Genomic DNA, 23,606 nt, shown 5'->3' on the forward strand with positions numbered 1-23,606 from the left:
CTACTAACTTCTTGTATTTATCTTGCATATTGTGATCAACCTTCCCAGTGTATCACTGCCACTCCTCACTCTTCTTTTTAAAGTTATTGTTGATGGAGAATGTACAATATTTTGTTTTGTACATGTGAAAGAAGGATATTGTTTAAGGTTTATTCTCTGTACATTTGAAGTCTGTCAGCATAGTTTAACATACTGGAATGCATATATACCAGGTGTGGAATATTGGTGGTGGAGATGTTGCCAATGCTGTCTGAACTGGGAACAGTGGATGTTATGCCTTTACTTTAGAATGTCGTACGTACATTCTGGCATTCCCTATCAGAATAACCTCAAGCCTTTTCTTCAATGCCAATACACAGACAAGAGCTAGTTTGGGCAAGCACCACAACTTGCTAACTTTATGGAATCAGGATGAGAGAAGCATTTCTATGTGAAGTTGTTTCCTTGAAGAAATTGCTGTCCCAATTTTCAGTCCTTTGCAACAATGAGATTTATCCTGTACTTCTCTAGCACTGTTTATTTCAATCACAACACCGTCAAAGCTCTTGTCCCAGTGTGCACGTGATCCGTCTCTTCTGAAAATATTCCCATGGAAACTGCCAGCTGATACAGACCTTTTTGCAGTTCACCTTGTGCTGTACATTTTACTGTTAAAATGGATTACATGCTGTCTAGACTACAGATAAATCATATTAGAAAATTGAGTATATGAGGCCAGTGTGGAATCCAATTTCATATTGAGCTTTTCTCAAAGATTTAAGATGGTGCGTTTGTCTTTAAATACTTTTAAATATATATTAAATATATATTTTTTAAATCCTCATCCTTCTGAGATGGATGACAAGTACACAGATGTGGCTACTCCTGCATGAGTTTATTTTGAAAAGTGGGGCAAAAGAATGAATCCATCCACTGTGGTTGTCTGTGACAGAGTGGGTAGTGAAACATCTACTGTATAACCTATTTGTAAATCAGTTAGTGGGTTTTCTTCTTTGGTTTTGTTAGGGGCTCTAATAAGTTGACTGCCAAGCAGGTGGGATATGGTATTTGTTAGATAAGCCTGCACAGGAGTGGCTTTTAGAAGAGAGCGGTGTTAGCATGCTGTAGACTGCTATACAGTAGACTATAGGTTTAGTTGAAAAAGTAAAGAGCTTCCCTTGAGTTTTTTAGTTTTGAGGTTCCAAAAGGGCCTCTTCTGTAACCATTTACTGTACATGGTCCGTGTGCGATTTTGGTTAGATTTTTGGAGCATGAGCTTTTGATGGGATTGATATGAATTTTTGCGTGTGTTGCAGAGCCTCTGAGCACTCATCGAAGATACCACAGTGATGCATGTAGCAGCTCCAGTGAAAGTCCATCTATAGCTTCTTCAGATGCAGACTACAGACAAGGTAGGTAATGTCTCTTGAGTAGCTCTGTAGTAGCATCTTTTGAGCTATTTGTGGGCTCGGGGGGGGGGAGGAATTGCAGGACCCTCTCCCCCTTCCTCTTTTGACAGGGCTATGCAGCAAACTGCAAAACAGCAAACTCACTGCATGGTGATTAGATTGCTGAAGATGAAAAAACTACTCTGTCTCATCACTGGATCAGATATGGTATTTATTATACATCTGAAGAAGGCTCCACGGCCAAAACGTTGTTTTCTTTCTTCTCTTTTCAGCATGGAATAAACCTATTACTTGTTCCTTTATTAGATGAACCTGCCCGAGAGTGGATTTTGGAAGAGAGCAGTGCTAGCCTGCTGTAGACAAAAGCTCTTGCTGGTTTAATGGTCCGATCGTTGTGTGCAGTTTCAATAAACAATCTCTTACTTCTGTGCATTTCCTTTGCATATGTAATCAATGTTATGTAAATCCTGTAATATTGCCAAAATAGGCAATTTTATGGTTGACCATAATTTGCCACACATGCAGTTAATTTTAAACAGAGAAGAAGAACACACAGCCTCAAATGGTAAAATGTGTATTATTTTTCTCAAGTGTGTGATGCTGGTCAACATCACTGAATAGATAGGATTATGGATTAGTGCTGTGGTGTCTTAGCCTATCATGTTATTCCATCTGAACATTTTGGATGGAAATGTTGAACTCTTAAAAGCTTTTGACACCTTCCAAGATGTGACAATCAAAATGAGCAGTTTTCTCTCCTTTCCACTTTCTTTTGAGGTCTTTGGTGAACTGATATGCTTTGTATTAAATTACTTAAGTTGCAAAAAGCTACCAAATCTTTAATCCAGGTACTTGGTACTAGATTCAACTTTTATGGGAGACTAGTTGCTACAATCAAAAGCATGTTCATCCTGAGGTTGTCTCCGAGAACTGATAAATGTTTGGAAACAGTTTGCTTAGCCCAGTATTCTTTAGAAGACTAGTGTAGGGGAAAAATGTCTACTGTAGTTGTCCATGATAGCTCAAGTTCTAATCAGGTTACCAGGTTTTGTTTATGATGAAATCTGTGGTGCTGATTGAGGTGTTTTACTGTGCATACAAAAACTACGGAGTCACTTCAACACTGGCAGATACATTGGGTGTATAGTGGGGAAAAATGGCTGTAGTTCTCCTTAATGTGTGTAAATTCTGTTACTGATTTTACATTTGTCATCCTTATTGTATAGTTATTGTATTACCATCTTCCAATTTGTGCACAATTTCCTCATTTATCGCATCAGGAGAGTTTATCCATGATCTTAAAATTAGATATTAAAAATTCACATTGAAAATTATCATGGGAAAGTGTATATACCAATGTTTGCAAAAATAAATGCTTGGCCGGTACACAAAAAGATTTGGATTACAGTTGTCTTTTTAATAGCTTAAGTCTATTATTCCAACATTCATAAGGTGTTGTAGGGAATGCACTTAAAAGTAGAGGCATTGTTGTTTTTGGTACCTTTCTTTTTCACTGATAAAATTTGTAGAAGCTTAGTTTGGCTGCTCATCTCCGCTGGCTTGTGAAGTTGCCAGGGATCTTGGCATCTTGTAAAAGCTGAACTAATGTGAAGGCAAATGATAGAATAACATGTCATTGTTGATTATTTTTTTCCCGATAGCAAGAAGACCCGAGGATGTGAGAAGATATGGCTCTCAGATGGGCATGTCTGAACATGATGTCATCTCTCTAGCCAGTCATGTGTCTTTACGAAACAGGTAAGGCCGGGGAGAGGTTGTTTTTGTTTTGTTTTTAATGTTCATACCAGGAAAAGACTATGGATGTTATCTAAAAACAAAACTGGATCTCAGTTTTAAATCTGGAATATTTTGCTCACTTTCTTGTTAGTTGACACTTGAAAGTTAAAGTAACATTTTAGAAAAGTCTGCTTCCAACAGTGTAGGTGTCAGTTTCTTGAAATGTTTGGTTTTGACTTTTAAATCCATAGATGTTTTTACTTTTTTTTGAATCAATATACAGTTACAGCAAATCCATGCAGGTATTTATTTTATAGTACTCTGGAAGGATTATGGCAGTAGCTAATGCATATGCTGGTTATTCATCTCTAATCTCTTGAGGTAATTGTGGCATAATCCTATGGCACCTCATTCTGCGGCTAATAGTTTCAAAGATTTTGAAACGTTTTATGGATTTTGAACTTAATGGCTTTCATAAAGTGTTATACAGGGTAGAACACTTGTATTACTTTATACAGAAGTATATTGGATGGTCTGATTTTTAGCTTGAGTGCTCCCTCTACAGGATGTTCAGAAACTCTGTTGCCATTTGACACAACATCAGCGCAAATTCATCAGTTTGGGTGTGATTTCGTAATGAAAATATTTTGATTGGGAAGCATTTCAACATGACAGATTGCAATTCTGAAGTATGAGGCTATTTTTACTGGGGTAACATAAGAATTGAAATACTGTATGCCTGTCATAAATCGGTATCAGCCATGTGAAGACACAAATAGGTTTCATGCCATTTTCCTACATCTGCCATCAAATGAGCTTGGTGCAAACACCAATTCTTGTGATTATTTAACACCCTTGTGGATTCAATGTTTAGCTACTTACTGTATAACATGAATAGAAAAACATACTATGTGTAATAGTCAAGTCTTAATCAAGGTTCTGCATCCTGTTATTGATGGGATTGAATTTCTCACTTTATTAATGTTTGATTCTTTGAAAGGAACCTTTAATCAAGACACTAGCCTGCTAATCAAAGGCATTTCAATGAAATGTTCATACCGTCTCCATCCTTTACTTAAGGGAAATTTTACATTTAAATGTATGTGCTACAAAGCTGATGTCTGGTGTAGAAATGGCATGTTCAATGCATATTGAAATAAGTTTTTTTTTTTTACTTTAATTGACTCAAGTAAGTAGGACTCAAGATAAATATCAAAAACACATTGGATGGTGTATTAAGTGCCATTGAAATTGGGACATTTTAGTATTGTGGTTATTTCTTTATATGATTTTGGAGTGTAGTTACAGTGAAAACAAAGATATGTTATGGAAGCTTTGTATGAGAGCCAGGCGTCTCTTGGAAATAATTGGCATTAGAAAAACTGCAGTATACGTGGTTGAGGCCAACGTTGAGATGTAAAGTAGTTTTGAATGCTGGAGCTTGTGCCATGTTGGTTACAAATCTTTTTTCTTTTTACCAGGCCCTACGATGTGGCCTCTGAGGAGGGCCTGGTGAGTGGGGAGGTGATGCTGAGGAGGCAGGAGGAGGAGATGCAGAGGCTGCAGGCCCAAATGGCACACAGGCACTCATTAGCCAGCCTGTACTCGGGGGAGCTGCCCAGGACTTCGCTGCTTGACATCACACGAGACCCGCTGAGAGACATGGCTCTGGAGAACTCTCTCACTCAGAGGAAACTGAAGGTACAGTTGGACCAACTGAAACTGCTCTGTGAGCAGTAGTTCAGAATCCACTTCTAGCAGGCAGATTTGCACAGATCACATTATTTCTTTAAAAAACAAAGTAGAGACCATTTTGTTCCCAAGTGCATCCACGGATAGTTGAGGAGCTCTGATGTGGCAAGAGGTGTCCACAACAGCTTATATAGAGTAAGAGAATGAAAAATATTTTAGAAGGGAATTGATGCTTACATAACCACCATAATTTGACATTGAGAGTAGAGAGTAGATCATTATAGAGAGTGAATCCTAAACTACATGAAACTTGATTAGAGTTCTGTGTAGGTCAGTGATAATGTTTTTCTGCAGTGTTGAAATTCTGAAGGCTTTTGCTTTTAAACAACTTGTGAAACCTTGTATTACATTGCAGCCCTTGTTCTAAGTCCCCTAATTTAGTTTTACAGGCAACTGCTCAACCTACCAGTTATCCCCATTTCAGTACTTTCTGAATATTACCTTAAATATTTGATCAATCACTTCATCTTGTATAGCACCTTTCAATCCAGAGTGTTCTCAGGACAGCAAATATAATACAACCATGTATATTTATTGAAATAAAAAGAGAAAAGTTTTATTTATTAAGCACATCGTTCCTGTTCTTACAAATTTAGTTAGCAAGATGTTGTCTAGCTAAGTTGCTTAGCTGTCTTTCTTCTGCAACAAGGTGCATTTAAAAGGTAGCAGGTTACGTAGCCCTTTCTCGTCCAGTATTGTGACTGTTCTTGTATTTTGTCATGTTCTTAATTTTTTGTTTTATTTTTATACTGTTGCCAGTATCACTGGGCATTTTCATATTCTTGTCCTGATGATTCACATGTTGTTACACATCTTTTCAGTTCCTTTATTTTTCTGTGTTCTCTTCTGATGTTTAGAATTTCTTCGGCCCCGAGTTTGTGAAAATGACCAGTGAGCCCTGTCTCTCTCTGGATGTTCCTACTTCAATTCTGGTAAAGGGCTGTACATTTCTTTTAAGATCTCCATTTGTGGGGAAAATGGGATCATGACAAATTTCTCTGTAGAATAATGTTCTTGCTAACGCTAGTACCTACTTGGAGCCATTTTGTTCAACATTCTTTACCTTGTTAAGTCAAAAGTCTCCATCAAAGAATTAGTTATATCCTCAGCTAGTAATTGTTCTTTACTGCTCACAATAGGGATTAAAATGCAGATGATGTCAATTGATAAATCCAGTTTTACCAGTTCTGTGCTTTTAGTGTAAATAGCATTCACTTGCTAAGGTAGTATATGAAATCCACTTTAATCAATAGAGTATTCTTTATTTCAAATAATGTTTCATACTTTTAGATTAATGTCAGCTTTATTCAATAATTAAGGTAGCTTTCATTTTAAATGTATGTGGTTTTCATGCTTGCTGTTCATTTTTGAGTTTAATACGTGCCTGTGAATATCTTCCAAATATTCAGAAATGCAGTTTTGTTTTCGTTGTCTACATAGTGGGACTTGTATTTGTTTCAGTTAATATACTAGTTTAAATCATTATCCCTTTTGGATGTATTTGCATTTATATTTTGTAAAGTTTGAGACGCTGTTATAATTTATCATATTACATATTTTAGTAAAATAATTTTGTTTGCTAGGAAGTCTGCAGAGGAAGTTAATTGTTACAATGTGTTGGCCAAGCATTGTGATCTGTTATAAAAAGGCTTATGTTTGCTGGATTGAAAATAACACCAGGAAATATCACGTCTATAATGCAGCAAAACATGGCAAGAAACTGCTTAAAAAATGCAGTTCCAGAGAACAGCTTGAAACAAAAGGGAAATAAAAAATCACTTTAGTTTTCAAAACGGAACAATTCAATGTTGCATTTAATAGATCTTGCTACATTTAAGTGACAACAAGACCTGTTTCTTCAAGGCTTTTTCTCCTTTTGTTTAAAATAGAACAAAAAGGGAAAGGGGGATGACATTCGAAGGATAATCAACATTGTACTGCTGAGTGGACAGAGGCTTGAGCTGACCTGTGATACCAAGTCTATCTGCAAAGACGTGCTGGATATGGTGGTCGCCCACATTGGCCTTGTTGAGCACCATCTGTTTGGCTTAGCATGCTTGAAAGGTAACAGTCAGAGTACTACTTTTTAAAAGCAATATGTTGGAGTGATCTTGTATCTGAGGACTAAGTGCAGTTTCAGACTTCAGCATTTTCAAAATATAATTATAGCTAACACAACTCCTTTCCAAAAAATGGTGTGTTACTGAAGTGCCATTGTCACATTTTTCATTGAAGTATTGAAATACCTGTAAAAACAATATTTTGGTAAACCTCTCCATCATATGGTGCTCATGTACAATGGCCTGACTTTTTAAAAATGACCTCAGTATAAAAACACAAGAATAAACACAAAGTAAAACAGACATGACAGCACTGGTGTCCAGTATGCTGGTTGTGTGTGTCAAGTAGGACCCGATGGCAGAACTGTTCAGTTTTCTGAGTACCCCATTGTTTGATTTTACTCATTTATATGTGGATGGGTTCTGTGTTACTTTCACATTGCTCCTGTTAGATGACAATTCTGATGAAGTTGTGAAGGGTGAAACATGGTCAGTTTCTTCACCCGAGTCCCAGTATTTCTACTGTTCGGCATTTGCCGACTTGCTGATAACCTGTCAGGGCAGTGAAAGGTTGAATCTTTGTACTGGTAGCAATTTTTATACAGTATAGAGAATTGCCTGCAGGAATGGAATTCACTTGCTCCTGATAATTTGAAATGTAAATGACAAAGGATGACACAAATGTCAGTTGATAATATACCAGAAACAGACAAGGTTCAGCCTTAAGAATAGATCAGATTCATTGGCATTTCTGACTTTTGTCATTTTGACGCGTATACTGTACTTCATTTCTGTGTATATGTATGCTATTGTGTTTATTTAGGAGTATCTCCTCCAATAGATATCCACTTCTGAATTTATGCTTAATGTAGAATCAGAGCTGTGAGTTGTAGTTTACTAATCACTACATAGAGAATCAACTTCACAAAATAGGGTTAGTTTTTTTTTGCTGTTCGGGTGTATTATTCATTTGCTTGACACTGTCATCCAAAGTGACAAAGCTGTACAGCTGGGAATGTTACTGGAGCAATCTAACCGAATTACCCAGTTTAAGGGTAAATTAGTAATACACCTGTGGTTTGAACCTACAACTGTCCAGTTATGCAGTAGGTTCAGAGCCCAAACCACTCTTATGCTGAATAGTTCACATTCCACATATGCATTCATTTTGAACGAGAATAAAATTAATCCAATACTTTTTAAGATTTGGACCATTTTAATTTAAAAATATTTGGTTTACTTTTTAACTGCCAGTTATAAAATACTTTTTCTTGAAATGTTATCTTTATTGGCATCCAATGCAAATGTACGTTTTTTTATCATTTTCATAGTAGCTGACAAAGCCTGTGTTCTTTGAAGAATTCTCAGGCCATACACACTAGCAGTTCACTGTACAGATGCGATGAAGGACCTTACCCTCGTTTTTTTTCATTTCAGACAATGAGTTTTTCTTCGTTGATCCTGATGCAAAACTTTCTAAAGTGGCACCAGATGGCTGGAAGGACGATCCCAAGAAGAAGAGATCAGATGTTAACTTCACACTTTTCTTCCGAATCAAGTTTTTTGTGGACGATGTCAACATGTTACAGTAAAGATTTCTTTAAAGTTTTTGTTAAACAACTTTACTGTGCTGTTCCATACTGCTCTTTTTTCATTCTAAAATATTTCAAGATCCTTTGTCAGTGCTCATTTGCGCTCGAATATCCATCATGTAAATGTGTGCCTGCCCTGAAAAGTTAGCTCTCAAAGGGTTGAGTCTAATGTCTGTTCTGCATGCATTTCCTTAAATAAGGCCAGTGTAAAGGGGAAAAAAACAGAAAAATCCATAGGAAATATTAATAGAATGAATAGACACACTCCAATAGATGTATTGGTACCTAGTCTCAACTAGCTCTCTTTGCTAATTTGAACAGCATGGTTTTAAACATTTTTTAGTTCTTTAATTATAACCTCTTTTCCCCTGCCCAGGCACACTCTGACCAAACATCAGTACTACCTGCAGCTGCGGAAGGACATCCTGGAGGAGAGGCTGCGCTGTGATGAGGAGAGTGCATTGCTGTTGGCAACACTGGCACTGCAGGCAGAGTTTGGTGATTACCAGCCAGAGGTACAGTGGAACCCGTTCACTTGTTCATTCACATACTGTACTTGTGAAAGGTGGATATTAAAGGAGGAGGATCTGGATATCTTTAATTGGTCACTCTCTGTTCTGTGCTGTGATGTGCTACTTGTATTTATGGGCATGTGCCACAGCATGTAACCATTTTCAGCGATCGTCTTTTTAGTTGCAGTTTTGTTGCTTGTTCAGTTTTGTATCAGTTCCTGCAGTTGACCCACTCCTCCAAGCTGAACACATTGTCTATGCTACCCTTTTGTTCAGGTGCACTTCAGCTCACTCCCAGTTGCTTCTTCCAAAGTGTACAAATCTCAGAGCAGACAGGCCCATGTAGTTTGAGAACATTATTAGAAAAAAGTTATTTCTTGAAAAAAGCCATGTTTTGAGCTTACAATAGAAGGTAAATGGAAAGGAAGATCAGAATGTAGCATGCACAGGACTGGCAAATGCTGGAGAACAATGCAGTTAATTTTACCCATTGAAGTGGGTAAAGATTTGAAAGCACTGTAGTTTGTACAACAGTTGCATTGTTTATTATTTCTCTTTTAGATTCATGGGAAAAGTTATTTTAGGCTTGAACATTACTTGCCCATCTCCGTGCTAGAGAAGGTGGACCAGAGGACTGTCAAGGAAGAGCTCCCTAAACTGCATTCTACCTATACTGGGGCTTCAGAAGCAGAAACGGAATTTGAATTCCTCAAGGTAAAAAATAACGAGTTTACACTGCCAGAACTTTTTTGGTTATTGAGTAGATTATTAAACTCTAAAATAGTTCTAATTTTAGTTTTTCCTCCATTTTTTAATGTGTAACATCTGCACTTTACACAACTGTAAAATTTAAATAGATAACTTTTTCCTGATATTCTGCATTTCCTTTGTAGAAAAACAAGTTCTTATGACACCGTTAGTGCTAGGAAACCACTTGGCAAAGTTTGTGTTGTATAACACCGGTGATCTTTTCCTAACTTTTTTTGTAATGTTTATCTAATCCTTAATTCTCCAATTTTGTTTTCCAAGTACAGTCTGTCCTGTGACCTTTGGCAGTTGAGATTTAGCCATTAAACACTAGATCAGATAAGCCATGTGCTGGTTATCTGCAAATTTGTTTAACATTAGTCCTGAGGTGCACTAAAATAGTACTCATATGAGATAAACAGTTGCAGGTCCAAATATCTTCAGCCTGTTTTTCAAATCACTTCATTCACTGGAACATCCACTACTTGGAGGCAATTAGTGTTCAGTCTTAGTGGCAGTATCATTAAATATAAGTAGGTTTGCAAGGGAATGCTTTGCTTAAAAGTGAGTCGAGATCCTTCATGACAGACCAGTCATTGCTGGTTCAAGCCTGGATCACGTTAGTACCTGTCCGTGACTGGAATTCCCCAAGTGGGGAAAACAATAGGCCAAGGAGCTGTCAGGATGGAGTGGGGGTATGGCAGCCAGGGGTCTTTTGGTGAAAGATAGACTGCTGAGCCGCAGTCGTGGAGTGACATCCGCAAGCAATGTGCCATTCCTGCAGTGAGTGTGGGCTCTCCTGGATGTGGAGCTTTCAGGGTGCAACTGCGAATTGAGCTTCTCTATTCTCCCAGTGTGACAACAGTAATTGCCAAAAGTCTAAGCACTGTTAATTGGACAAAAAATATAATTGACAATTACATAATTAAAAAGAAACCTAAAAAATACTTTGGACCTGTGATTCAAATGCAGAATATATAATTAGAAATGTGTATACAGATATTTAAATCTAAAATAGTTTGTACCATATATCTGTGTATGCACAGGCAATACCTATAATCTAATTGTTTTTCCTTTCATGCAAATCAGAATTGAAAGGTAAAACTATTTTTTATTAATTAGCTGTTGCTTGGCATACTTGTTTTCAATATTGCAGTCTTAGTTTATTGATTTATGTCATTCTTGATCTTTGTCATTAGGTCATTGAGTATTTGCAAACCTGTGTTGCACAAATAACAGAACTGCATTGATCAAGGCATCTTTCTGAGCAATTATAGTTTTAACAGACATGAAATTAGATTAAATAAAAACGTATTTCGTTCTGCAAGCGCTTTGTCCCAGTATGCAGAAATTAAAGCAGAATTAAACACCTCTCATACCCCATGCATGACAGTGCCACACAATTTTGAGGATAATGTCACTTTCGATGGTGAGATGAGTATTACTGAGTAAAGAGTCTCAGAGGAAAAAAAAACAGCAACCAGCTAATGACATAAAAATAAATTAAAATGAATTAAATTTTTCATACCTAAATACAAGATATTTTAGAAACAGAATAAAAGATAAATCAGAACCTGTATGCTGATAGATTTGTAACTCTGGAGATGAAAGATAAGGAAATCTTTAAAATCTTCAAGCTGCATCACAGATCACTGTTTAATTCTACTTTTCTCCCCATGCTACAGGTTTGCCAGAAGCTCACAGAGTATGGGGTGCACTTCCATCGGGTGCTCCCAGAAAAGAAATCGCAGACTGGGATCATGTTAGGAGTGTGTTCTAAAGGTGTGCTCATTTTTGAACTGCTCAACGCAGCTCGCACCCCAGTCTTGAGGTTTCCATGGAGAGAAACCAAGAAAATCTCTTTCACGGTACGGTTGTATTCTTTTGCGTCTCTCATAAAGAAATAGGAGGGAGGGGGAAGTGAAAAATGTACTTTCCTTACAGCATTTAAATCCTTTATGTAACATTTGGAGTCTTTGGATTATTAATCTACTCCTTACCCAAAAAGCAACATGTGCCTCCTGACATTCATCACTGCCATTAAATTATAGCTCTTTTTAACTGGATCCAAAAGAAAACAAGCTGTTCCATGGTCTAAAACAAACTTCAGCTGATTGCTGCTTTGCTGCTAAAGAACAGTTATACATTTTTGCACTTAATGATAAACTGTTGCTCTAGCTGTTCATTAAATCTGCACTAGATCACAGTTTAGTGAAAAGGTGTTCATTGCACTCACTCTCAGTTTAGCATGTTTAATTATTATTTTGTTAATTTTAAATTATGATGTGCAGTATAGTTTTGCTGAATAGAATGTTTGTCTGGGCGCATAAATTGTTTGCATCTATACTGTAGTTTAATTGCAGCTGGAAGCCTGCCCACAGCCATAACACAAACCAATCCACTTTATGCTTGTAAAACTGTAGGACTGAAATGCAGATTTAAACAGACTCTGGGATTAGTGATCCCTGTAAACTTTACTTGAGGGGTTGATGAGGCATAGCACTTAGCAACTGTGATGTTAAGTGAAAGCAGCTCATCTTTTATAATTAGCAGACTTCTTTTAAGTGGTTAACAGAATCTGCTGATGCCCTTTTGAAATAAGCACCAAAAGTGAAGAGCCCTAATTATTCCTTTTTCTGGATGCCTTTACTGGATTGTGTTTATGGAAGATTTTACATTTCCTCATTGTTGTCTGTAGCCTGTGGCTACAGGCCAAAACTGGATTTTATCTTCCTTTACCAGAGCAAGAGTTGGAGCCAAGAAACCTGTCGATGCCACAATATGTTTCACATTTGGTATTGAAACTGTACTTCTTTTCTTCCAAAGAAAAAAAAGATCAGCTTGCAGAACACCTCTGATGGGATCAAGCATCTGTTTCAGACAGACAGCAACAAGACCTGTCAGTACCTCCTTCAAATGTGCTCTGCTCAGCACAAGTTCCATCTGCAAATGAAAGCAAGGCAGACCAACCAGGAGCTCCAAGATATCGGTTAGAGCACTATTCTTTGTATCTTTTTGAGATCTGTTTATATATATATGACTTTCTGTCTCTATACTCTATATTTTCACTACTTCAGAACTGAAGGTCATTGTCCATTTACTGTATATGTCAAATATATTTAATGACCCTTAAAGGAAGAAAGATGTGAACTCATTTTAGTCAGTTGTCTTTTCCTCCCTCCAGAAAATTCCTCTTTGGGCAACATGAACTATCTCAGTGCGACTCCTCCTAGAAGTGGATTGGGACACGCCATGAGCACTGCTAGCCTTGCCCCTAGCTCCACTGGGCTTTCTGCTGGCCTGCAGCCTGTACATACTGACCAGCTGAAGAGGATCTCCCACTCTGAGCTTTCCCTGAATAAGCAAGGGCCAGGAAGGTGGCAACTTGTAGGGGACCCCCCCTACCCCAGTTTTGGCCCCAATCCACGAGTGATGAGCAGATCACACCATAACCTCAGCCGGGTCCCCGAGCCCCCCGAGGGGCGTGGTGGCACGCATACCAGCCAATCCCAGAGTAGCCTGAACAGTGCCCATCTGCTGGCCAATCCAGAAGGGGCCAGACTGCTGGCCTCCCACCACAGAGCCAGCTCTGACACAGGCTCCATCACTGCGTCTAGGAAGCACGAGACGTGAGTACATTGGGATGCACTGTTAATCCTCACTGAGGTTTATGAAGTAACAACTGTTAAAGCAACAATTAAACTGATTGTTACAATGCTGTATTCTGATTATCCATGGAATAGTCATGTTTAGTCATATATAGTCATGTTTATTCAATAATCATGTTTAGGAACTACTTGGGTAAGGCAGTACACCTCTGGTAATTCATTAGGATATTGTAATGGCATGGAGTGGTGAATGACCTAAAATCATTTACAACAAATTCCTTTTGTTTATAGCCCTAAAAAGCAAAACAAAGCACCTCGTTTGTAGTGTGGTTTGTGCTGGGCACCTTGCAAATCTGTCCTCCAAGCTTGTAAAGTCATGCCTGTCAGCGATCACTTATTTGAAAGTTCCCTGCAACACTTATTGCTAGAAAAGCTCTTAGGTTGGTATGACAGATGTTAACAAACTGTTTTTTAGCTAATAAAAACTAATATCTTAAATTGAAGATCTAATACGTTTGCAGTTACAGCAGTAAGGCTGTGTATTGAATTGTCCTGATTTCATGCATTTAGATTCCTAAGAAGATAGTGTGCCCGTTTCTTAAAAGAAAACGCATCCCATGTGGCATTTCTGCATGAACTAATCCAATATCTGCAAATTAAATAAGACGAATCCTACTCTGAATTTCCCTCTGCTCCATTGGCTCTGATAATTGCCTTTTCTCTTTCTTCTAAAAGTGTTTTCAGCTCCAAGTCCTTTGCAGGCTCAAGTCGAAGCCCTGAGAGATCCCTCAAGGATTCCGACTCTTCCTCCTTTGAAGAGACAGGACAAGCCTATGTCGTAGGTCAGGACTTTTTTAATTTCTCATTTTCTATGTCAGCTTATCATGGTGTTTATTGTAGCCTTGCAGTAACATGCCAGGTAATTAGAGCTTTTTAGGGTTTATCGTGAATTGGTAAAGAAATTTTAATTATTTACTTCATGTACGATGAGGTTGTAAAAATCTAAAACCAGTTTAAAGTTTTCTTCAAAGTATGCTTGGGGTTATCTTTTTTTGGTACATTCAGGCTATGTTTGCACACTTGCAAACTTGCTCCCTTCGCATGCAGATTCTTGTTGAAGTCTGCAAGGGCTTAGGGTATTCCATCTGTAAATTTGTGTTTCACAAGGGTGTTCATGAGCACCCCTGATGCACCCTTCTTTGCAGTCTGCATCGGAGCAGACTCCTCTGAAGGGAATTACCCCCAGTTCTTTTTTTTGTGTTCTCGCCCATCAAAGTGGAGTTGCCATGGAGAATAAGTTTTAAAACTCATTTTATATTAAACAATTTCATTAGACTACTTTAGATTCATACTTTATGTATTTCTAGGTACGAAGTTTTGACACAAAGCTTTTATTTCATCTCCCTGTTTCAACTGATGAATATTTGTTTACCTGCAATGTATTTTGTACACAGAGTATTTAATAGTACGTGTATTTAATAGTACAACCTTTGAGGTATTGCCAAGTCTACCTTATTTAGTTTCTTGTGAATGAACGGGAACGAATGCGTTATGTTCCTCATACTGTCATTTTTGTAATGGGACAGATGAAATGAAGTGCATTTAGTAATTTAGCTTTGAGTAAATAAACTGGTATTGCCACATTTTCCTTAGTTTGCTTAGTTTTGAGACAAGCCTGCTCAAATGTCCTCGATGTGTCACTACTTTTATGCAGGGACAGACAAGATGAAATTCAATTTTATCAAGATGTGAGCAACGTGCACTTAGCCACTGCAAAAGCAGCATCAGCTTCAGAAAGTATTTTGACCCTGAGCCATGTAACCTGCGACTGACCTTACCCTTTTTAAAAAGTGCACCCTCGAATACTCGCTCACTTGAAGTCCACACATGCACTGAAGTGGGGACATGGAGGAAGGGCTTAGGGTTCAGTACGAGAACTGCGACATGGCCACAGACTCTCCTCCGGTGAAAATAGATGAGGGACTAAAATATCTGTTGGTCTCAAGAAGAGTTTGAAATTAAATGGTTTGGGACATACAGTAATACATAATGTACTAAATTTTTAGAACTGTTTTAGAATTACAGTAAACCCAGTTTTTAAGTAAAGGTTGTTAACATTTAAAACTGATGGGCTAATTGTAAACCTATTAGGGGTTTTTGTAGTTTAATTAATTGATAAGCATAATTAATACAGTTGAAAAAGCTGTTTGTATTACTCTCCAAAGGAAGATGAAAAAAGACAATATTATTAGCCTTCTGCTGCAGCTTCTTGAGCAATTCCAGAGAGATGGTCAAGTGACCACAGCTCTGAGTGTGCTGCCAGGATGTAATTGGCTTGACAGTCAGCAGTGAAGCAGCTTTTCATGGTATTGATGAGGGCTTCATCAATTCTACCTGTAGTGCTCTGACTCTCACTGTACAGTAGCAAATGGTTTAGGGCACAAATAAGAGGTTGACATCCTGACATGTCCATGTCTCAGAGGATATTTCAGTCTTTGTATCTCCTGTGTAAGTATAAAATGTGCTACAGTGAGCCCAGCTGATTAAAAATTTGGCAAAACCAAACTGGAGAAGATGGAAAGAATGCTTGCCAATTCTGTTTTTTAAAACATTGAAGATCTCCTTGGAGCTAATACAAAACTATTGTACTGTGATGAGAAAGAGACTGAACTGTGCTGCAGTGGTTGATTACAGTGGACCATCAGTTATGGTTTTTGGTTGAAAAGAAATGACAATGTCATATCTTTTTATAGGGATAAGTATGCACAGTTCTGACTTGCCTTCTACCCCTGGCTCTTTAAGTGTGAATGGTAGGTTACAGTGTTTTTTTCCCCTTTTCTTTAAATCTAGGATTAAATTTCTTTCAGTCTTTACACTTGTAAATATAATTTTGCTTTACTGTCTTCTGTCACTATTTCCTGCCCTTCCTTTCTCTACCATCCTTGCAGACATCTGCTTCAGGTAAAAGCATGGTTCTTTGTTGTTCCTTCCACTGTTTTTGTTTTGTATTAACTTTAACCCTTTTCTTCCCTGGGGGCTGTTTTTTCAGAGGTTAGATCTCATGATGGCGTAATGCATTATAGCAGCTTTTGCTTGGTGTATTCCACTTAACTGTGTTATACTTTAAGATGAAGATGTCTTCAGACGGTCATATTTTGAAAAATAAGCGACCCTACTCTAAGCATGTTAAGGCAGAACTCCCTAAACATATTTTGTCATTCAAGGACCTATGCACATGAACCCCATGTTTCCTATGTTACAGTTCATACAGCAGCAAGTTAAGCTTGCACTAATTTTCTCTTTAAAAAAAACACTGGTGTCTCCCTTTTAGTTGAAGCACCAACAGGCTAAGCTCTGTAATATTTATATCACAGGTATGAGCCTCATGCTGTAGATGGACAATTACAGAACATGTCTGGGTTCGTTTTTGATATTAGCCAGAGTTGTCACATCTTAGTGATGAGTATCTACTCCTCAAACTTCTCTGGAGTTTACAGCGACATGAAGGAGTTGCACACTGCCAGTTAACACCAACTCTCAAGGCATTGCAGAACCTACATTGTATCAGGAGCTGAATGGCTGGATGGGTGGGCATGTTGGAGTTTGTCTGCATACTCATTTTCTCACGTAGTAGAGGGACCATTGCTGTGAGCAGAGATGTAAATCATTTTTAATTCCAGTTAGATGGGCATGAAATGTGAAGCACAAAAATGCTTAATTTTCTACAAGCAGAAGTCTTTTTTTCTGCCGTTTCAAAGTTAAAATGGATAAACAATTGAGCTGGTTGTTAACTTAAATGTGGTCCATTTGGGACAAATGAGGTGACTGTGATCTTCAAATTGTGCTAAACACAGGGATTTACTTTACTTGCTTTGTACTCTCGTGTGCATCACAAAATTTGTGAAGTTTCTGTATAATTGTGCATTCTTTGGCCTTGCATGCAACTTAGAATAACTTTTAGTTTGGCTTAATGTAGCCAGCTAATGCAAATCAACATGGCCTAAAACATTGTTTTGCACGTAAAGAAAAATACTGTAGTTATAGAAGAGGTCATTTCCTGTACTTCATTGTCACAAGCCAGAAGTAACTCATTCAGGATAGGGGGTTTTACTCGTCATTTCATGCTCTGCAGTTGAGCAACTGAAAACCAATGTAATATAAGAAATAATTAAAGGTTATTTTAGAATCTGTTACAGACACTTGGGGTCTCCTTTAGGAAATCTCTAGATAATGGAAAATGGTTAAATGTTGTCCTAGTTGTTCTTGCATTTCTACTGGAAACGAAAGCTTTACAATTTACTTATCACAAAATAATATGTATTGATGTTGTGACCTTATGAGAAACCACCCCCTGCTTGAAAATTCATTTAAAAATTTGATTGTAAAAACTTCACACTAATTCATACTAATATTGTGCAAGAGTGCAATGCATGAAAACACAATTGTGTAAATAATTTTGTATTTCCTTTTCCGATAACTGAGCTTTTTAATATGTGGTCACACTTTAGTAATGATCACGTTAGTCTGTAGATTTTCCATGAAGGCTCTTCAAAAATAGTTTTAGTATTCTTAAATTTAAGCTTAAAATACAGGCACAATGGTTGAATCTTTCAGAATTGGTTCATTTATTACTGAATATAAATTGACTCATTTTTGTGGTCACTGTTAGTTGCCTCTTATGCTTAGATAATATAGGTCTTCAACTTTAATGAATATTTCATCCAAACATTTCTAGAATTAATTGTTAAAAGCTTTCTTTAGGTGTTGTTATGGTGCTCTCATAGTTTGCTGCTAGTAATTGCTTTGCAACAGCACAGCTTTAGGTCTCCTTAAGTAAGTTTCTATTTACTGCATTGCTAAATATGTTACAGCTCTTTTAAAATAACGTTCAGAGGTCCTAGAGAAAATTGAATTCTACTTCCCCTGTAAAGTGTTTTGATTGATATAGGGTTAACATGGAACTGTTCCATCAGTATCAATTTGTGTCTTCTGTTCCTTTCTTTTGTTTGTCCCAGGCATCCAAAAACAAATGCTCTAATTTATATGCCAACTGGCTGGTCGTTAAACATGGGTCATTAGCCCTTTGTTGACCTTCTGTCATTCAAGACAGTGTACAATTAATGTGCATGATTATAACCTTTCAAATGTATACAAATTGTCATATAATCACATATGTAATTAATGGCGGCAAGCAGTGCAAATGTGGGGTTTGATAGTGGTGAAGTTGTTAGAATTATCAGAAATGGTACATTGAAACATTGTGTACTTGCTGTAATGATATGGCATGAAGAAGCAAAGCTAGTTTACTTGATTATTTCTGTAGCAGCCCTGAAATATACACATATATCTTGAAGTGAAGTGTTCTGCATGGTGACTTTTTGCATGACCAAATTGTTTTCATTGGTTTTAAAAGAAATATAAATGTTCTTTTTTGTAAAACTGATGGATCATTTTATGTAACTTTTTAATTAACCAAACAAGGCCAACAATGCAACATAAAACAGTCCCAAAATAAAACAAGATTTACCCTTGTTCTTTATATGGTGTACCTCCTGGTTTGCTGTAAAGCAGGATGTCTGATAAATGTTCCTGTGTTGCATTTGAATAGATTCACTGAGACAGAAGCTCAATGCATTACCGACTCCAGAGAGAGAGATTACAATGGTGAATCTGAAGAAGGATGTGAAATATGGCCTGGGTGAGCCTGCTGTATATTCCTGTGACATTGGTCGCTGCAGCTATGTCAATGCGCTATAAACTGATTATACTTCGGGAAATGCTGATAAATTCCACTGTGTATGCAAAGAGGTTATCAGGCTTGTGCCAGATGTTTATCTTGGACTTATTTTAACAATGGTTCTGTATTTTAATGTAGTTCAGTGATACTTTGGTCTCTTTTTTATTATATATCATTACTTTCCTGGGAAAGTGGAAGTGAAGAAGTGAGAAGTTCTGTGTAGAATTGTACCTTAATATTAACACACATTTGTTTGGTATAGATTCCAATTTTATGCACGTGTAGAAACTATTAAAATTGCCGTTTGCTTCTTTAGGTAGTTTCTGAACTGGTTATAGACAAATAATCAAGGCACTAAAGATGGGACTTTTATTTATACATCTGAAAGACAATTAGGCTTTCTATTTCTGTGATTTTGATGATTGTGGTATCATTTGATTCATGTTTTAGTTTTAAAATACCCTTTTACATTTATGGTAGTATCTTCCTTACGTTTAAATTGGCTAAATTGTTTTTTGGGAAGAAAGCTATAAACCTATGGCAAATCTACTGAAATAACAATGCTCTAGTAAAAGGCATACCTATTTTTTTAGATGTGCTTAATTGCAGCTTTTTACGATTCAGTTATTTATAAGCATTCTTATCACACATGAGAAAGGACAGGATAGAGCAAGCTGTTTTTTGGCACATGGATGTATAATGTGTTTGAAGTTCTATATGATGTGCTACTGCAGGGTTTCAGATAGTTGGGGGAGAGCACTCTGGCCGGAAAGATTTGGGAACATTCATCAGCTCCATTACTCCAGGGGGACCTGCTGACCTTAATGGGTGCTTAAAGCCAGGTATGCTATTTGGGTTTGTCTGTCTGTTTGACACAATATAGTATTGTCTGGGGTCTCATTTTGCTTAATTGACTGTGCATTTTCTGCAGGAATAGGATTGGAATTAGCCAGACCAGAGCGCTCTTGGCATTTTAGCCAAGTGTCACCTATGACTTTCCGGGCATGTGTAGGCTAACCGTGACATCAGTGATAGATGTGCCACAACTTCAGTAGGTTCAACCCCTTCCCATAAGGCACTGTGGAGCCTTAATGTGAAGTGACGATTGGCTCTGTAGGTGAAAATGTCTATAAAAATCAATCAATTTATAACCACATGAAGGAACACATACATACTGTAGAGATGTAAGTAATATCTTGCAGACTTTTCCGTGATGGAAAAAAATCTAATTATTGCACTGCCTAAAGTTGCTTTTGAACATATGACTTTTAAAAAAGATTTGCTTGGCTGAGATAAAGTGATATCCTGTGATTGGTCTATCCTTTCCTTAGGAGATCGACTCATCTCTGTGAATGACGTGAATCTGGAGGGCATCTCCCATGAAGCAGCTGTAGAAGTCCTCCAAAATATGCCAGATGATGTCACACTAGTGGTCTCGCAGCCAAAAGAGAGGCTTTACAAAGGTACATCATTATTCTGTATTTACTATTGACAACATGATTAATGACTTCCCTTTATTGTTGTACTTCAGAGGAATAAATCTCTCCTATGTAAAAGACAAATCAAATATGCATCCTAGAACGTATACCAAGAATGTGTCTATGTACTACACTCTTTATAAGCAGAAGACAAAATGCATATACTGGTTGAAATATCTTGGAGAAAAAGTCATGATCATTTGGGTCATCAAGCATCATAACTATAATTTCCAAGTTAAGCACTCTGATACTGAGAGCTAGTGGAGGAAATAGAAAGTTGCTTTTGCTTTTTACTGTTTTAGCACTTTCACACATTGTTGGATGAAAGAAATCTGCACTTTGGCAGAAATCTCAAGGCAAGTGTGGATGTACTGTATCAGTATGGATATTAAGATGCAGATTAGAAGGCATGGATAGCATAATGTGTGTCTAGTTGATAATCTTTTAAATTATGCATTTATCATTAGAGTCTGGAGTTATTACAGATAACCCTATGATGTCTTATTTATAAATCATGGGTAAACAGAATTGCTTTAGGAACATGAGGAGATCGATCAGGCTGACTAGTCTCACCCCAGATCAAAAGATGGTGCCATTCTGTTGTCACTGTTTCCTGTCTTATCTTGTTAACATTTATTTTTTTTTTCAGTTTTTCTATGGCCTGGATCTGTGTAGGAGGTGATGGCTTATAGTGCTGCTACTGCAGTCAAGCCCTTATTGTTGGCTGGATCTCTCATAGCTACCTGAGTCTTGTTTGGGAGTTCCTTGATTTAGATGGAGGGAGATAACCATTAGAATGGAAAGGAAAATTGATTAGAAAAATACAAGAGATGATAAAATAATGCTGTTATATTGTAGAATAAAAGCCAGAGTTTCTATTAGTTCATCTACTTTTGCTTCTGTATTGCTTGTCTCACTAGAATCTACAGGTACATTTCAGCTCAAGAATCAAAATCATGCAAGGTCACCTGGACAGAGGCAAAAACAAGATGATGAATCCTCATCAGAAGAACACAACAGGGCCCCGAGTTGCTCCAGATCAGCTTCAGGCGGCTCGGCGGCTGTGTCATTAAGCAGGCAGAATGGCAGCATGAGTTCACAGGATTCTAGAACCGAAAGCGCAAGTCTCTCTCAGACCATCATCAATGGCTTTCATAAAAAACAGGTCCCTGATAGAGCAGCACCACTTCCTTCTTGCCATCCTGAAAACACAGTGACTTCTGACGCGCCTGCACCAGCTTTACCTCCAAAAACCTGGAAGGGACGAATTCCTGAAATTGTTAAAGACCAATATGATTCAGACAGAGGGGACTCAGACATGGATGAAGACACATGCTCAAGTAGCCAGGAGAAGCAAATGTCTAAAGTAAGCAAATTTTGTTTTTTCAGGAGTCAGGATTTAACATTTCCTAAAAAAAAGTGTTGTGTATTTGAGGTGTGAGTGAATGCACGGATGTTGTCGTTCACATCTACTAGAGGGATTGAGAAGCAGTGACAACACAAAACAAAGAGCATAATGGCATTTGATGTATACCCTTTACAGTAACATGCTGATTGTATTGCTAAAACTATTAGAACTGCTAAGCGCATTGTATGCCATACAACTTGAAATTATTTTTAATTGTTTTAAATGATAGTTACAGGTAAAAACTATAGAAATAATATTAAATATGTATTAATTACTATATCTTTAAAGTTGTCTTTCTTAAATTGTTGCAATGTACAGGTAGAGATTGTCAAAGAGCAAAGTATTTTCAGTAAATAAAGTATATAAAGAGAATATTGTGGGTTGATTTGTCTTCTTCCTCACAATTGATGGTGGATAATCAGTTACAGCACTGACATGCCATTCAAAATATCTGTGTAGCAGGCATGCTCAGTTAAATTTAAGTTTATTGGGTAAATATTTAACATGATTCTGGAGTGCTGCAAAAGAGTAGCCAGGGCTACACATGTCGACTTCTAGTCTTATTCTGTTGTACACAGTACTCTTGCAGACAAAGGTGGTTTTATTTCATAGGTTTGTGCAATATTTTGCTGAAATCTTTTCACAGAATTAAAATTACAATATGAGATTTCATTATAAGTACATTTAATTCAGTTAATACCAAATCATTCAGGCACACAGTATATAAATAGTTCAACCTAAGAGTTTTTTGCTTATTACTTCTGAATTTCCCATTAAATTTGCATGAATTTGTGAATGAGAATGCATTGCACAAAGCATGCTCCTTTTCTCAGCTTTCACAATTTATAACTTCCAAGACTTTTGCATGTACCCATTTTCTTACTTCAAATTACAATCGTGTGATGTTTTCTGTTTACAGGGGTTGTCTCCAAGCAGCTCCATGGAAAAATTAAGTGGTAATGCCCAAGGTGTCAATGATCTCAAACCTGGAGATTTATTTGACGTACACTTGTCCAAAAAGGACAACAGTCTGGGCATAAGTGTCACGGTACTGTTCGGCAAGGTTTTTGCACTTTTCTTTTTTTTCTTAACTCGTAACTGTTTGTGTTTGTCTCTAGCCTCACTGCATGTGAAGTGCTTCGCTTGGCTTGATTACTTGGGCAACAAAAAAAATGTTCCATTTTGCATGCAAGTATTTAAAGCATTTGAATGCAACACAAATTCACAGGGGATGTGTACAGTAGGTGCAATGACTTATTTGAGCATGCGGTTAAAAATCGCATATTAAGATTGAACCACAATGTATTCTTAATTTGGTATAATGATCTTGCTAATATCTGTGCCTGCATGGATTTCTGTTGTTGAATACTTGATAGTTCTGGTGTGTGGAAAAAGTCTGATTACTTTCAGCATAATACTTCAGATCTTTGTGATCCAAAGCATGATCCCCTTAACATTTTGTCTGATTACAATCTTAACACTTAATTTACCACATTACATAAGAGTAATACAGTATTTTAATTGGATCACACGCTGCTTTAATAAATTTAGAAGGGGCTCCAATTACATAATCTAAACTGTTATCAA

The 23,606-nt window shown here is 37.3% G+C and overlaps 1 protein-coding gene across 5 annotated transcripts in view; it reads left to right on the top strand.

Annotated features, from left to right (window-relative positions):
- ptpn13 (protein tyrosine phosphatase non-receptor type 13) overlaps nucleotides 1-23,606 on the top strand; it is an 86,647-nt gene that overhangs the window by 41,085 nt on the left and 21,956 nt on the right. For 2 of the 5 annotated variants that reach the window (XM_088911224.1, XM_088911225.1), the window contains exons 8-25: nucleotides 1,296-1,391; nucleotides 3,050-3,146; nucleotides 4,607-4,826; nucleotides 5,735-5,809; nucleotides 6,767-6,941; nucleotides 8,375-8,525; nucleotides 8,906-9,044; nucleotides 9,603-9,755; nucleotides 11,474-11,656; nucleotides 12,615-12,777; nucleotides 12,973-13,417; nucleotides 14,132-14,238; nucleotides 16,150-16,206; nucleotides 19,005-19,094; nucleotides 19,868-19,975; nucleotides 20,465-20,596; nucleotides 21,532-21,977; nucleotides 22,939-23,082. In XM_088911224.1, coding sequence (XP_088767350.1) covers nucleotides 1,296-1,391; nucleotides 3,050-3,146; nucleotides 4,607-4,826; nucleotides 5,735-5,809; nucleotides 6,767-6,941; nucleotides 8,375-8,525; nucleotides 8,906-9,044; nucleotides 9,603-9,755; nucleotides 11,474-11,656; nucleotides 12,615-12,777; nucleotides 12,973-13,417; nucleotides 14,132-14,238; nucleotides 16,150-16,206; nucleotides 19,005-19,094; nucleotides 19,868-19,975; nucleotides 20,465-20,596; nucleotides 21,532-21,977; nucleotides 22,939-23,082 — 2,981 coding nt within the window. The remainder of the gene's footprint in view (nucleotides 1-1,295; nucleotides 1,392-3,049; nucleotides 3,147-4,606; nucleotides 4,827-5,734; nucleotides 5,810-6,766; nucleotides 6,942-8,374; nucleotides 8,526-8,905; nucleotides 9,045-9,602; nucleotides 9,756-11,473; nucleotides 11,657-12,614; nucleotides 12,778-12,972; nucleotides 13,418-14,131; nucleotides 14,239-16,149; nucleotides 16,207-19,004; nucleotides 19,095-19,867; nucleotides 19,976-20,464; nucleotides 20,597-21,531; nucleotides 21,978-22,938; nucleotides 23,083-23,606) is intronic. The other 3 variants (XM_088911226.1, XM_088911228.1, XM_088911227.1) reach the window with 3 other exon arrangements.

Source organism: Atractosteus spatula, chromosome 3 (assembly GCF_055471065.1).
Source record: "Atractosteus spatula isolate fAtrSpa1 chromosome 3, fAtrSpa1.hap1, whole genome shotgun sequence".
Taxonomy (NCBI): domain Eukaryota; kingdom Metazoa; phylum Chordata; class Actinopteri; order Semionotiformes; family Lepisosteidae; genus Atractosteus; species Atractosteus spatula.